The sequence below is a fragment of the Urocitellus parryii genome, chromosome 2 (genome assembly GCF_045843805.1).
Source record: "Urocitellus parryii isolate mUroPar1 chromosome 2, mUroPar1.hap1, whole genome shotgun sequence".
NCBI lineage: Eukaryota > Metazoa > Chordata > Mammalia > Rodentia > Sciuridae > Urocitellus > Urocitellus parryii.
Window position 1 is genome coordinate 132,668,064 of NC_135532.1, and position 17,089 is coordinate 132,685,152.

Genomic DNA, 17,089 nt, shown 5'->3' on the forward strand with positions numbered 1-17,089 from the left:
TGGCCTGTCTTCTTCAGCTCAAGAACACGATTGCCTGCCCAGCATTATTTGCTCCTCAGAGAAGTCCTGCAGGTTGGCAAGATTCCCTCTTGAGCCAGAGGGTGGCATGAGAACAAGTTGCCCTCCCATATTTCTGTGATTTTGGAGGAATTAATTGTTGAAAGAGCAAGAATAATAATCCTCCAACTCAGATTGTTATTATGAGCATTGCATCCATTCAGACATGAGAAGGAACTGTTTAAATGATAACATGGTGCAATTGCGTCTCCCTTTCTGTTCTCAGAGACAGGGCAGTGTCAGGAAAGAGGTACCGGTAAGCCTCCTGCAGCCGGGCATGTACTCTTCTCAGATCCTCCCCAAAAAGCTGCTACAGAATTCCAACTATACAGCACATGATACAGAATTAAGGCCTATAGATTTTTCATTTCAGTTATCTGGGTCAGTACTACTTCATACCTTCCCATTTGGAATAAACATGCCAAAATTGCTTTAAAACATATTATTCATCAAATCAAGAACAGAAATAGTCTTTGTAAAAACAATGCTACATATATACTTATTTACAGTATCATGATTGGTGACATCAATAAAGAAAATCTTAAGTGGAGCTCTGCCTTTTTTTTTTTTTTAAAGAGAGAGTGAGAGAGAGAGGGGGACAGAGAGACAGAGAGAGATAATTTTAATATTTATTTATTTTTTCTTAGTTCTCGGCGGACACAACATCTTCATTTGTATGTGGTGCTGAGGATCGAACCCGGGCCGCACGCACGCTAGGCGAGCGCGCTACCACTTGAGCCACATCCCCAGCCCAAGCTCTGCCTTTTAAATTGGGTGGAGGCAAAAGAAAAAGTCCATAATAGCACTCCTGTCAATGAAAACAAAGGATCACAAAGCATGGCCAGCTCCCATGTGTAGAGCTACATAGTCCCACAGAAAGTGACCCCAGTGGAGGCACAGCTGTGCAGCAGGCTGGATGATCTGGTGATTTTATGGCACTATCAGCTCCTAGGTCCTGTTAGGCAATAGACATGCTGTGGACCCCAGACCCCGCGTGGATTCCTACAAGTGTTGTGTGCTGTAGGCTCCAAGGTCACCTGACACCAAGTAATTGCCCTGGAGTCCTAGGCATTTCCTGCAAGGGAATCCGGAAGTACAATCCTGTAGGTGCCATTTTATGCTGCATTTCTTAAATTCCTACCACATACTAGACTCTGTCCAAGAAGGTGGCTCTGTGCTATCCCATTTAATCCTATCAGGGATCCCATGAGACGTGGTATTTCCTTCATTTGGAGGATGGAAGCATAGCACCGTTAAGGCACAAATGTTACAAAAATGTTGAATTGGGGGCTTCTTCATAGTACCAGGGGCTTTTGAATCTGTATTTTTGTTTTAAATACCCATCAGTTTATAGTTAAGGTAGATTTACAAGTATAATAATACAATGATACAAATAATTTATTTTCATTTGGTTGTACAAAATATGATTGACTTATTCTACATCCATTCATTTCGTTTGTTAAAAATTGAGGGAGAAGCACATTTTGAGAAATTGTTGTTACTTATAGTAAGAAAGCAGATATTTGAAAATAATAGTCAAAATATAAATAGTGAAAAATTAAAATAAATTGGGAGAGACATTTCATTTTAAAGCCTACCACCCTTACTTTGTTTGAAAATCTTTAATGTGTTTCTCTGGAAAAATCTCCACTTCTTTGCTATGAGATTTGACTAGCTTCACCACACTGGCTCATGTGAATTTCCTGGTGTAAGGACATTATAATCAGACCGTGGATGGAGAAGTTCTAAAGTACACATGTTCACACACTTGATGTAAGTTTTACTATTTGAAACATCTCAAAAACTATTCACAGACTGGGATTGTGGCTCAGTGGTAGAATGCTTGTGTGTCACATGTGAGGCACTGGGTTCAATCCTTGGCACCACATAAAAAAATAGTTATTTTTTTAAAAAACTATTTACCTATTTCTTTTTCCTTTTGAGACCTATTTAGAAACACTTTAAACTGCTAAAATGAAGATATTTCATGCAGAGTTTTTTTAATACTAGGAAAGATATAAAATTTAGTGTCTTGAGCAGTTATTAAAATATAGGTTATAAAGAGCTTAATTAAATAAAACCAGAGAAACACTGTCTACAGTGGGCCAATCTTGCATGCTGCACCCCGGACTTGGTCTCATTACATCTTCTGGCAGTTTTGAGAGTTGAAATTTGTTAGACCCTTTTCACAGGTGAGGCTGTTAAGGAAGAAAGGTTATGTGAGCCTCCCAGGGTCTCAGCCAAGACGCTGATAACTCCAGGTGCAGGGCACTATCCACTCTCCACTGCTGTCTGCAGTCCCTCTGTCTTGGGCCTGCCTGAGCACTCAGCTCCTCCAGACCCATATCACAGTCGCTGCGGGGGCTGCCTCCGTTGCCGTCCATTACTGGACTCTCCATTGGACAGTTGTCCACATCTGTGCCAGTGTCACCATGTCCTCATTACTGTAGCTTTCCACTGTGTCTTGAGACCTGGAAGGCGCAGGCTTCCCTGCTCCCATCTTGTCTCTCTCCTTTAGAGGTTCTTTGCTATTCTTAAAAAATATAGATGTATATTTTTTTAATGACAATACGTAAAACATATTCTCAAGCCTTGGATCAGTATCATGTGGAAATATAGAGTAACAAATGTGGTCGATCCCATGTGACTATGATTGTTTACACAAAAGCAATAATTTTCATCAAACTTCATGAGATCAGAATCCTCAGGAAATGGGGCATTAGGAATGGTAAGCTTTTGTTCAGCTAAGAATTAATCCAAAAGGCTTAGTTTAATAAGCATTAGTGGATATTTCTAAAATACATCAGAAATGCCACATTTTTATCAATACACTGAAAATAACTTAATCGCAGTTATCAATCCACTTTTTGTCGTGATGGCTGTGCCTATACTAAAGTCTCTCAGTTGCCTTATGATTTCTGTGTTTCTGATGCTTAATGTTCATAGAACTTATTTCTGGCAGTTATTTGCTCTTTTCAAACAATATGGGATAAGAGTGTCTATTAGAGTATTTGGAAGTTTTAATTGGAGAACATCACTGAGCATCTATTTTGACAAGCCATTATGCAGAACGCTATGGAGGCAATAGAACACAATCCCACACTGTACTGGCAATGCTTGTGAAAGATGGGTGGTGTCCAATTAAAATAACAAGAATGGCTAAAGTAAAAACATGGAAAAATTAAAGCCTAAATTTCTATTGGATTTGTCATCATGAAGTTCCCTTATTAGATATTTTTACTTCTTTCATTAAGCTTTTTTCCTAATGGTAAAAGAATAGTTGTATTCCTTTGTTCTGTTAAGTACATTTTCAAAGATCACCACTCTGAGGAGGTAGGGTTGAGAAATTCCATCAAAATTAATATAGAAAATCTCTTTGAAATTCTCTGAACTGGGTTTCTGGGAAATGAAATACACTCTGGACTGACTTTCTTAAAAGGATGTAGTCATGCAAATTCTGAAAACCAGAGAAATTTTTTAAATAGATGTAAGTGCACATTTATATCCACTTTCCAAAAGTCTCTAAAACATCTGTGGGAATAGATTCTTAAGTAGTTTTCTGCAATAACATCATCCTTTGATGGCAGAAATTAAGAAATCACAAAAACACTGTCCAAGTTTTTGGCACAGACGGAGTCGGGAGCAACTTTCAATAACATGAAAAAGAAAAGGCAGTGTTTTCTCTCATAGGGAAAAGCAAGACCCAGTCCAGGGGATCTGGAAGTCGTTAATGGATACACAAGGGAGATGGTGGAGCTATGTGAAAGTCCCGTGGGAAAACACAGGCCAAGAGACTGCACCCAGTCACACTCATCCTCAGATGGGGACTAAGTGGGTGACAGTGTCATGCCATGTGATTGGATAACAACGGGAATATTTCCAGTGGTGAGCAACTCTGAGTTAGGTGGGGTCTCACCTTGAATCTACCACTTCCCTTATTTGCAGTGAGATTTTAAGAAATTAACAGCCTCTCTGAGCCTTTATTCATTCATCTCGAAAATGGAAGTAATGATATTGACCTACAGTATAACGTGAAGCATTAAATTCAATGATATTGACCTATCTTCAACATGTTCCTTTTACAAAACATTTTCACATGTTTTCTCATTTGATATCTGCAAATCCTCTCAGAAGTAGTGTACTGTTACTCTCCCCATGGTAAAAACGAGAATACTAAGGCTTAAGGCTTTTATTTAACTAGTAAGTGGCAGAGCAAGGACTTAGCCAGGATCCTATTTTTAGTTGCTGTGCTTGGGAGCACGTCTAGTGCCTCCCAGTGGCCACATCAGTCCAGACCCAGTTCTCACAGGGAAGAACTAACTGCTTTGTTGTTCCACCTTTTGGTAAATACAGGTATTGCAAAAGGTGTTTCCTCTAAAAGAATTGAGAGAGGCTTCAATGGCAGCTTTTTCCAACTTGATAAATACCACAACATTAACTTATACCACCATAGAGCGTCAGAATGAATTGTGTACCTGTGATGTAGCAGAGAGGGAAACCAAAGCCCAGATGGCAGTCAGTCAAGGGGCCGCCTCGTCAAACTGGTGTACCACTCCCAGAGGCTGTAAATATTCCCTTCATGAGCAATTTCAAAAAAATTTTTTTTCCTCATAAAATTCCAACTTGAACATTTTCGATTTAAGAAATTAAGTAAGTAAAGAACATTAACAACTGAGAATTCTCTCTAAGGAAAAAAAAAAAAAAAAACATTGTTTTCCTGAGACCTCCCACATGTTGGTAACTTATAAATAGGCATTTCCATGGAGGTATGGTCTGAACTCTTCAATAGCTGGCTGTGTGCTTTGGAGTGATCACCATGACAACGAACTCATCTTAATATATTCATTTAAACTCACTGGAACAGTGAATGGCAAGAAAGGGTCTCTCAGTACCATAGGGGTTTTCTTTACAGCCCTTTCCTTCTTGGTTGCTCTGGCCTGGCTCTGTAACTCCTGTTGCTAAGGCACATACCACAATTTGTAAAGAAACGGGGTAACTTGCCAAGAGGAACATACTTACAGTCTCACAAAGGGAATAGCAAAGCAGTGAGAATTCTGAAAAAGTATTTAAGAAGCAAACAATTGATTTCCTGGGACTCACAGTCACCAAACAGAAATACAGTAATTAAGATATTTAAAGTCTGCTTGTAAGATTTGAAAATAAGGGAGGAAAATCTTAAGAGAAAGGCTAAATATCAAATGAACAATGGAAGTCTGCTGCCTTTTTAAAGTGTAAGATCCTTTGCTGTCTTTCAGTCTGCCCATCACTGGGCACAAGATCTGTATGCTTGTGTTCACTAAGGAGGGCTCTACCTCCTCCTAGAAGTTTGCAAACATACACATCGGGCTTTAGAAACATGGAGAGACATCGGTAGATTTCCAACAACTCTGAACAGCTGGCGGATATTTCAGATAAAATTGAGCTTGTCACAAACACTTTTTCATTTCTAGGGGATTTTTATTAAGGGGCAAAACTGACAGCTTTATTAAGGTGGCCTGTTACTAAGCTGAAAATACCCATCTCTGTTACTCTTAATTGCTGTACTTTAAAGGGTACATTTCGTATTGCTTTTAGGTTTTAAAGAGGACGATTATAATGGCTAACTTTTACTATGCAGTGTTACATACCAGGCGTGTTTAAGCACTTTATAGGTGCTCAGTGCTACTCAGATAGAAAGGGTTCAGTTAATTGTATTTCCTTTTTTAATTGCTCATCAGTCCAATCTCAATAATTTGGTTTAGTTGCAGCTATTTTTTCCTGTGTCTATTCATTGCATCTAATTTAAACTGTTTAAACTTTTAACGTGATAGCATTTTTTCTAAGACATCTAGCTGAAGCTCAGTAACACTGTGATTTGGGGGAACTTTGCCAGGCCTCCTGCTTCCCTCCCCTTCGCTCACTCAATTCAAAGGGTGATAATTTTTAAGTAGTCCTAATAGTAAACCTCCTGATGATTATGTTAGGGTTAACTAAAGGGAAGAAAACATCCCAGATCTGAAATGAAAGAAAGCAGGTTGGTCATATGCACAGATAACACTCAAGAGAGAGAGGCCACCGAATTATTTTAAATGTTAATTTGTGATAAATTGGGTTACATTTAAAAAAAACTCAAAACAATTAGGCAGGCCACATAACTGAGAAAATATTCACAATACATATCTGCCAAAGAATATCTGTATGAAGAGCTTGTACAAATTAACACACTCAAACTAAAAATGAACAAAAGACTTGTCTATGTCCATATAAAAGAGATTATCTGAATGACCAATAAGCACATGAAAAAAATAACAGAACATCATGGGATGAGGTGCCACTGAAATATGAAAGACGGTATAACGTGTCAAAGATGGGAAGTAACACAGACTCTCATACTTTACTGGTAGGAGTGCAAAGTGGTTGAGTCTTTGTCTTTTGGGAAGATTGTGTCTCACCAAGATAAATATACAACTACCCTACCCTGTGACCTAACATTTCTTCTCCTAGACAATTGCCCAAGAAAAATGAAAACTTAAATTCTCAAAGATTTGTACAATGTGTTCATAGCATTCTTATTGTATAAAACCCCAAAACTGGGAACAACCCAATTGTCAATCAAAAAGAAAAAGGATAAACTGAGGTATGTTCTATGGTGAATCAACAGTCAGCAACAAAAGGAGTAACTACTGAGTCACTCATAATGAAGGTGAATCTCTAAGGCGCCAGGGAATCGTTTGCTTCCATCTGTATGAACTCAGAATAGACAGAAAAAGTTACAGAACAGAGTGTACCTCTTGGGGAGGAGGAAGTGGATTTTCTTGTTGAGTCAGTGTTACATGTCAAAAAAATCATCCACTGAAAACTTTGCTTTTTATTGTTTATATGATTTTTTCATTGTTTCAGCTTTAAAATATTACTTTGTTTTGGGAACTGAAAACACGGAGCTGTTTTTATTAAGGCCTCTTCTGATTTATAGCCTGAATTATTAAAATTCAACTAGATAAATCTTTATTACTTAAAATGTCAGTTGCATTTCTATTCAGTGCCTTATTTCCTTCCATCGGAGTTACTGAATTTTATATTGTTATTTTATCCAAAGTGAGCTGGAATGCCTTTTCTTATGGATGAAACAGATTGGGAGATATACCTTTTTCTGTCACTCTTGTTGATGGGGAGTGAATTTAAACCAAGCCAGTGTCCACAAGGCTCCTGATGTTACATGGTGATCACTATAAAGAGTGCAGTATTATAAATTAATTAACTGGGACTTTTCCTTTTCTCACAGGTGTATAAGGGAGAAGAAGCCACATTCCAAATCTCAGGCCTCCAGAGCAACACAGACTACAGGTTCCGCGTGTGTGCGTGTCGTCGCTGTTTAGACACCTCTCAGGAGCTAAGCGGAGCTTTCAGCCCCTCTGTGGCTTTTGTATTACAACGAAGTGAGGTCATGCTTACAGGGGACATGGGGAGCTTAGATGATCCCAAAATGAAGAGCATGATGCCTACTGATGAACAGTTTGCAGCCCTCATTGTGCTTGGCTTTGCAACTTTGTCCATTTTATTTGCCTTTATATTACAGTACTTCTTAATGAAGTAAACAAACCGAGTGAAACTAGAGGTATGAATCGAATTAATGCTACACATTTTAATACACTCATTTATTCAGATACTCCCCTTTTTTAAGCCCTTTTGTTCTTTGATTTATTTACTTCTCTTGTTTTACAGATTTAGCTAGGAAAAAAAAATGTCAGTGTTTTGGTGCACCTTTTTGAAATGCAAAACTAGGAAGAGGTTAAACTGGATTTTAAAAAAAAAAGAAGAAAAAGAAGCAAAAGAAGAAGAGAAGAAGAAAAGCAAACCAGATACCAAAAGCTAGCTTTCTTATATTTTCTTTAAAATTTTCAAATTTACATTTATTCTATTTTCACTGATGTCTTTTGCAAGCCTTTGATATTTTTTTATGTTCTAGTTTAGTAATTTATATTCACCAGTCACTTCTTTGTCTTGATCATCTGTATTTGTAACCAGAATCACAGTGTGTGTAGGTACAGGGCCAGGATTTCATGCAAGCATTGTCAGGGTATCACCACATAGCAACGTACGGAAGATGTGTTCACTCAGATAAGGCTGCCCTAAACCATCGTGTCACTCAGTTATTTAATTGTGTTTAGCTCATTTAAATCAAAATGTGTACTTTAATCTAAAATGTTTAATAATCTGTATTTCTTATGATTTTAACACTATGAGCTGCCTGTATAAGAAATCAAGTAACCAAAATGCACCTATAAATTATGGAGCATTGTAGATTTTACCACGTTGATTCATAGCAGTAACTTTAAGAGGGCATTGTGCAATAGTTAGTTGTTTCCTTGTTCAGCTATTTTAAAAGCTGCTTTACCTTGTTTGTCTGTCTTTGTATATAACTACTTCTAATCTAATCACTAGAGTTATTATATATTCTGTTATGTTTGACCAGAATTATCTGACAAGAACTGGTGACAGTTTAGTGCCTCTGCCCATTGTCCATGACTTACACTAATGTGAGCCGTCTTCTTATGTGTCAGCTCATCATCTTTTGAAAGATTTGCCTTTAGGCTGTTCTTTGAGGTATCAATGAAGTGATTGAATTTCAATACCTTAATTCAGTGCCCATAATACTAATGTAACAGCAGATGAAAATTGATACAACCCAAAAGGGAGTCATCTGAATTTGTAGTTCCTATTACTGTGGGGTTGATCTGGCCATGTTTGGAGTGGGAATTGTATTTGGTGGTAAGCACAGGGTGTTTGGGGGTCAAGGAGCCTAGATTCTTTCCCTGGATCTGTCACTAACTTGCTGCGTGACCTGAACACGTCACTTTACCTCTCTGTGCCTCAGTTTTCCCATGCATGAAAAATAAAATAAAATAAAATGGGGATTCTAATGTTTGTAAGTGCTTTGAGATCTTTGATCAACAGGTGCTATTGGAGTGCAAAGCGTTACTCTTACATGTTTGAGTCATGAGATAATCAATTTTAACCCAAAGTCATTGGATTATTTATATGAAGTCCATAATGTTCGAGTACCTCAGGGACACTTAAGAGTTGGAGGTGCAAATATATTCCAAAAGGGTGCAACAGACACAGCATATCCCCCTGCTCCCGTTTTTTGTATATTTTTGCTACTTGGTTTTTCTTGATCATAGCTACTTTGTGCTTGATCTATGTTGTCTAAGATGCAGTAAGTATCCTGTACTAGCTTATAATATTCCCATACCAAAGTCATGGGGAAACCAACATTATTTTGTTTTTGGTTTATTTATACTATATTCTGCATACAGTACTTTAAATGCCAATTACAGTGCAATCTTTATTTATTGTAAAAATTTTAAATGTACTTATGTACTAATTTTCCCTTGTAGCATGTTATTTTTTTGTGTTTTATACTTTTGTAATTTTAGGTCAGTCTTGTTCCTTGGCAACATCTGTAGTATTATTAACCTTCTGACATTTTCTTGTGTTTTTAAAGGTAAGAGCATCTAGTGCATTAAATGCCAAAAAAAAAAAAATCCATTATCAGTGATTGAAAGGTTTACATGTACCCAAAAAACCATAATCATCTCTTGAAAGAGTGCTAAGATCAATGAATTATTCTGTGTGCCTTTATTGATGTAGTAAGTACTAGAGAGTTCTGTATTTTGTTATATTGACTACAATAATGAGTTTAATTCTTGCAAACTGATGATATCAAGGTAGATATATTTTTGCCAAAGTTCTGGCCTTCCAAAAACTCATCCCCTATTTAAATGTGATGTGACCCACTATGACATTACATCTGCATTTTCTGAGACAATTTCACGCAGATGTTTTGGGGAGAAGGCGTTTTTTTTAAGCAATGAAAATTCAACTGAGTAAGAAACCCTTTTTGCAGGGGAAAAATGTTTGTCCTTTTATAAACACTTCAGAACTGCTGCTACAAAGAAATTCTCTGAATTGGTTGTATTTTTTAAAGGAAATGATACTTTAAGCCAAAATTGCTATGCAGAGTTGATCTTTTTGAGGTTTCCATACTCTTCCTCTAATCATCAGAAGCTGAAGTGTGTGAAATACAAGCTGACAGCACTTTATTTTATTGCTTTCCATTATGTCATATTCAGTATAATCCCTTCAGTCAGAAAATTATTGCTCTCTGCAGCACTGTTTTGTATCACAAATCTGTATATGTGATATGGGTATATAACTATATATATATTGCCATTACACATGAACAATAAAATAAAGTGTTCTGTTAACCTGATCTCTTTGCCCTTTGCAGTATGTAGGAATGAGTGAGGGGCTCTCTGATGCTCTGACGCTTCTCTGTATGTGAAAGCCTGACACGAGAAATTCCAGTCATGTGAAGCAAACTACCCTTTGTCCTCAAAGAAATTGTTTAAAAAGGAAACTTTTTTTAAAAAAAACGATTTTTTTCATATTATCTGCCTTGTTTTTTATCAACTTGAAATGTTGGCATTTTCTAACCTTATTTTGTTGGCTACAATAATTCAGTATTCATGTCAAAATTGAAAAGTGCCCTAACTGAATGTGTTTGAATGTTATCCTTGCACAATTCTTTAAATTGAAAGACAAAATGTTTTACCTCACTGTTGGACATACATTCCAAGCTTTTCAACTTTAGGAGAAAAAAAAATAATCATATGTTTTCCTGTATTGTAAATTTTAGACTATTTCATATACATTGTATTAAAACTGCCATATCAATTTTAATGTATAGATTTTGCAAATACTATGCTATATGTAATACCTAACTGTATCTGTAGTGTATATGTAATATATTTATGCCCAATAAATGTTTTAATTCTTTCTGACTTAAGTAGGGTTTTTCTACCATGAGTAGGATTGCTGCTATTGTTGCTGTTTCTTTTTAAATGCTTACACCACATCCCCAGAACGTGCCAAATCAAATGCTGTTAGAGGCCAGGCAGGTGCAGAGTGCCATGGAAAGGGGCCGCTGCAACTTGGCTGCCCCTGGGTCAGGTCTCGGAGGACTGCTGGCCACACTTCAAAGGAAGAGAAAAATCTGGATTTCTCCGTATGGGCTGAAACATGATTGTGGACTCTCTAGGCCCACGAATGCCTCTTTAATTCTTTGTCAGAGTGTGTGGACAGTGTACCTGTTTGCCAAACATTTTATCTGTATGCCTGAATTCAGGAGGTCTCGTCTCCCTCTGCTTACCTGGCACACTGGGTGCTTCCTCTCCTGTGACAAACTCATAACCATCTGAATCTTCTTCCTCCAGGAACAACAGCAACAACAATGGCAATAAAGCACAACACAACTCCTTCTTCAACAACAATAGCTTTAAAGCACAGTGTCCCTGCTGTGACCCTGATTCCATCACTGTGGTCAGATTGTTTTGCTAGGAATCCTAGCTCGCTCTCTCTCTCTCTCTCTCTCTCTCTCTCTCTCTCTCTCTCTCTCTTTTGGGGGGGGGCAGGGATTGTATGGAAAAACTAATTGTCTATAACTCAAAAGTTCACTTTCATATATAAACAATGGGAATCATTCTTTTGGGTAAAGCTGATAAATATACCTGTCAAATTTTTCATGAGTCTGATACTCTAATGAAAATATACTCAAGGATTTTTCCCCCCCTTAAGGTCACAACTCCCCTCACTATTGGAAAGAGTGGGAAAGAAGTCATTAACACCAAACTTTTGGAAACTTGACATAAGAAAGCTGAACTCTAATTTGACAGAGGGAAAAATGGATACCACTTCAGTTTTTCACATCTCGATGCAGACCATGATAGCTCAAAAATTGACAGCAGCATGTCCCTTTGAAGTGGTAGTGAAGAGGACAGAAAAACCTTCAAATTGTATTGTTTTAAAGCTTTTGGGGTTTTTTTACAATATATTTTTATGTGCTGCTAAGGATCTAATCCAGGGCCTCACACCTGCGAGACAAGCACTCTACTACTGAACTACAACCCCAGCCCTTATTTCAAAGCTTTTTAAAGTGCAGTTAGATCCATAAAATGCTTCCCCTCTTCATGCATGCTGAGGACCAAATCCAGGGCCTTGCATATCTAGCCAAGGCTCTACCACTGAGCACATTCCCAGCACCTTGGTTTGTTTTTAGCTTTCCCTTCATCTCCCCTGCAGAACCCTAGAGTTTTATCCTTGGGAAAATATTAAAAAAGAAAATCTCTGGATGGAGAAACACAATTGAAAATGAAGTCAAAAGAGATTTAGTGAAGATGGTCATACACGAGAATGATTGTTAAAGTCGTGCCTGAATTGCTCCATGGGGCAAAATGAAAGATCTGAATATCTTCAGTCAGATAGTTCATTTCCGGTACCCTTTGGTGGTACTTTGCAACCTTAGCTGCACATTAATTGCCTGGGGGGTGCTTCTCAAAATCCCCAGATCCTGCACCCATAGGTATTACTGAGATATCAGTTCCCCAGGTGATTATTGCGCTGTGCAGCCAAGACTAAGAGCCACTGTTCTATAAGGAAGCTGAGTCAGCAGTACTGTAACAGCTTCTTAGTTCTCCTTAATCAAGGGCAACCTGACACTTGACAAAAAAGCTTCTGGCATGAATGAAAAGCCCAAAGTGAACAACTTGGGAGAATCTGACTACAGGAAGAAGCAGCTTCAGAAAACTATTATATATCCAGAAAAATGAGAACAGGCAAAATGTCTTGTGAAATAAGGATAGGATGCCATTGGAAAAAACACAAAGAACAAGAAAATGTTCTTGGAAAATTGCCATAGGAGGGTTGAAGCCGAAATTAAGCAAATATTATCCTTCCAAATAGAACAAGGATCGGTATCCAGCACTGGGATCTCTAGAAAGGTCAGGAAATGTCGGGGAAGTCGTCAAACACATGAGTTTCCAGAACTAAAGGGCACCAGGTGCTCTGCACAGTGGAGGAAACAGGCTCCCACCAAGTCCAGGCCGTTCTGAAATACCAACATGAGCGCTGGAGGAAGCTCCAAAAACAGAAACGAGCTGATCACATAGAATTAGGAATCAAGAGTGGTTTTAGATTTCCTAGCAATCCTGGAAGTTGAGCGTCGGTGAAGCAGTTACTTCAAGATTTTGAAAGAAATTAGTAGTAAAACACCATGAAGACATTTGCAGAAATGCAAGATCATGCAAATTTGCCTCCCTCGCACCCTTTCTCGGGAAGCTTCTAGAGAACCCGTTCTCCCCTACAAGGAATGAAGCCAGGAAGGTGAGTCCGTGGAATCCCACCTCCAGTACTTTTCCTTTAGGTCAGAAGCTAGTTCTCTGGCGCGTTGCCACAAAAGGACTTGTACAACTTTCACTCTTACCCTTTCTACACCCCCAGTCACCCTGTGACTACATGACTAAGAGACCTCAGGGTATCTTTGCCTTGGGCTAAGTGGAACTAACAAATCTTTATTCAGGGTGGTGACTTTTTAAAAAACAATTCCCACCTCCTTGCTAGACTATAAGTTCCTCAAAAACTGGGGAGAAGGAGGATGTGCATAGATGGCCTGCAAGTCTCATTTTAACTACAGCTTAGGGCGCATTGCCTGGCAAAATAGAAATCAAAAGAAGGTTCATCAGGTTAAACTCAGTTAACTAATTTAGTAGGGATAAGTTCACATAGTGATGGGATTCATAGATTTTGCTATTCCGACCCATATTCTTGTTGTCACTGTTGTGTTATTTGGAGGTACATTTTTTTAATAGAAAGTGTCAGTATCTTTAAATATGGAAACTTCACACAGAATACCAAAATTCCAGATCCTATTGAAATTTGGAATACCTGGCAACTTAGGTGTGCAAGGATATGGAGGTTATCAACAGGATTCGTGGGTAACTTTGTTGGTTAGGGCATTTGCTCTATAGTTGATGGCATTTGCCACTATGCCTGATGTGAATATGAACAATATCTCTTCTAATAGAACATCTCCTGATATCCATGTCTCCATCAAAAGTTAGTGAACCTGAGACAGGGCATCCAGGATGATGGAGTCAAGATCTCCATAATTCCATTTTTTCACAAAAGCAGCAAAAATACTAGCAAGAAAAAAGAAGTGCAGAAATCAACTTTTTCAGAACTCTGAAAGTTAACCAAAGTTGAATTGTTTGTTTTCCATCCAACCAAGTTATAAGAAAATGTGTTTAGTTCAGATAAATGAACTTTCTTGCACTCATGAGCCATTGAGTACATAAGACTTTCTACTGTAGCAGAATTTCCCACTGTGAGGAGGTAGACGAGATAACCGGAAGTGGCCACATGTCTAACGTGTTCAATTATGTGGTTTCTATCATCTGTATAAGCAAAAATGTATCTGTCTTACCAAAGAAAAAAAAACAGGTAAGATTAAAGTGGACATTGGAGTTTATAGTGGAAACGCAAAAGTACCTAATAGTGCAGGTGCTACTCCGATATGGCAGAAATCATAGGGGAGGAAGGAAACAAAGAAACTGGAAACGTTGCCTCCTGAAATACAAATAGGTCATGCAACACAGCACATTTATAGCACCTGCAAATACATCCTGTATTTTTCCAGGTGAAAATAATTTTGCTTTAAGAGAGAAGGAGAGAGGGAGTGGGAATCAGCATCCACACAGAAGTGGAATTGATGAATTTGGAAAGTTTATGTAGTGGGCCATATGACATCCTCAATAAGCTACTTTGACTTTTCTGTTTTACTGTGCATAGGTTTTCATGGTCAGTATTTATGTGAGAATTGGTTTTTCAAAAGTTAAGATTCTTTCTCCCAAATCCTAAAGGTTGTATAAGGATATTTTACAGTGGCCCGAGAGGAGAAAAAAACAGAGTCCGGTTCTGTAGAAGGCCTGAGGAGAGAGAACTAAAGTATAATGGGACAGTGAGCTGCAAACACCCTTTCCAGACCCCAAGTACATCCATTTGGTTTTCCAGAAATTGCTGTATTCTTCCAAGATCTTGCACAGACTCAACCCATAAGATGAAAATCTTTAAAATACTGGGCAGCTGGTTTTCTTGAGGCAGAGAAAGCCAATGTTAAGTGGAAGAAAATGAAGACAGCAGGAAGAGAGAAGCAAAAATGTAAAAAGTGAGGTGGGACAGAAATACAAGATCCTGCTTAAGGCCCAGTTCATTCTGTCCTTAGGTTTGCTAAGACCCTTTCCCAGTTTCCTTTGGATCAACTTCCCATTACGCTTGAGTTTCTGACACTAGGGTCCAGAAGCTTCCCAACTGCACAGCAAGCATTCACAATGTCTCACGTGGAATTTTCCTGTGCGGAAAACTCACAACCTCAAAAGGTTTTTGTATGGGATGTGCATTAATTAGGCCTTTTTCTTTGTATTTTTGTTTAATTTTTCCCTTCAGGCAATATGAACTAAACTTGGAAAAGCTATAGGTTGGTTATTAAAATTAAAAGTAGTGCCGAATTAGAGAATTATTATGAGCCCTTAAAGCACTTAGAGATTTGACATGCATTATCTTGTTCATGCCTCAAAACCACCCTTTGAATCAAGTATGTCTGTACCCCTAAAGATAGGATGCCAAAGTTACTTAGGTGAAAAATAAGAGAAAATAATTTGAAAACATCATTAATATCCTTGCTATCCTTACTATCAAAAGCCCCTGCCCACTCAATTCACAATAGCTAAGCTATGGGACCAACCTAGATGCCCTTCGACAGATGAATGGATAAAGAAAATGGTATATATACACAATGGAATATTAATCAGCCATAAAGAAGAATCAAATTATGGCGTTTGCTGGTAAATTAATGGAACCGGAGACTATCACGCTAAATAACATAAGCCAGTACCCAAAAGCCGAAGGTCAAATGTTCTCTGATATGTAGATGCTGACACACATGGTAGGGAGGGAAAATTAGAAGTTCACTGGAGTAGATAAAGGGAAAGGAAGAGAAGGGGGGAGGAATGGGAAAGACAGTAGAATGAATGGGACAGAACTTTCCTATGTGCATATATGAATACATGACCAGTGAAACTCCTCATCATGTGCAGCAAAGTAAATTACTAGTCATGGAGAACAGTGTTTAACCCTGGTGCATGTTAGGAAAATTAAAATTCAAGTAATTAGAAATATTTAAACCTTTGGCCAAAATTTAAAAGATCACTATCTTACACTAAAGAATATATTTAGAAATAAACACATATCCTTCTGAGAAGACATAAGTTACAACACTTTTGTAAAGTAATCTAGAAATATTATAATTTAAAATGAACATATGCTTTTAAAAAGCAGTCTTGTATTTAGAAGAAAAAATGAATATGTAAAGATATGTGTAAAGTTCATTTCAGTCTACTTATTAAGGAAAGGGTGTAAATTTTATAGTATTGACTAGTTGGAGGACTATGAAAATGAATTAACATCACAAAAAAATATAGATCAATATCCCTGATGAATACAAATGCAAAAATCTCAACATATTGGCAAACAGAATCTAGCAACATATAAACGTTTATAAATCATGACAAACAGATTTATCTCAAGAATGCCAGGTTGGTTCAACAAATGATAACCAATCAATGTAATACACCATATTAATAAAGTAAAGGACAAAAATAATATGATCATTTCAATAGACACATAAAAGACATTTGGCAAAATCCAATCATCTTTCATGATAAAAATACTTATCACACACAAAAAAAATACTTATCACTGGGTGCAGTATTTGTTTTGAGACTTGTCTCAAAATAAATATCAGGGCTGGGGATGTAGCTCAATGGAAAAGCCCCTGAGTTTAATGCCCAGAACCCCCATCCACCAAAAAAAAATTCAAACTTGGAGTAGACAATAAAAGAACAAGGCAAGGATTTTTATTCTTTCTACTTCTATTTAACACTGTAGTAAAGTAATTACTAGTGAGAGTAATTAGCAATAAAAGAAGTGAAAGGGGGTTGGGAGCATAACTCACTATTGGAGTACTTACTTAGTATATACAAGGCCATAAGCTGAATTCCTAGCAACATGTCCATGTGTGTGCACACGCACACACACACAAAAACCAAAACAAAGTAAAGGATCCAGCCTGGAAAGGAAGAAATAAGACTATATTTGCTAT

At 37.7% G+C, this 17,089-nt stretch overlaps 1 protein-coding gene across 5 annotated transcripts in view; it reads left to right on the forward strand.

Annotated features, from left to right (window-relative positions):
* The window catches only part of Fndc3b (fibronectin type III domain containing 3B), a 335,107-nt gene extending 324,260 nt beyond the window's left edge, over window positions 1–10,847 (forward strand). For 4 of the 5 annotated variants that reach the window (XM_026394977.2, XM_026394979.2, XM_026394980.2 and 1 more), the window contains one exon: window positions 7,319–10,847. In XM_026394977.2, the coding sequence (XP_026250762.1) occupies window positions 7,319–7,630 (312 nt within the window). In that variant the 3' untranslated portion in view covers window positions 7,631–10,847. The remainder of the gene's footprint in view (window positions 1–7,318) is intronic. The other variant, XM_077795313.1, reaches the window with a different exon arrangement.
* The last annotated feature ends 6,242 nt before the right edge of the window (window positions 10,848–17,089 follow it).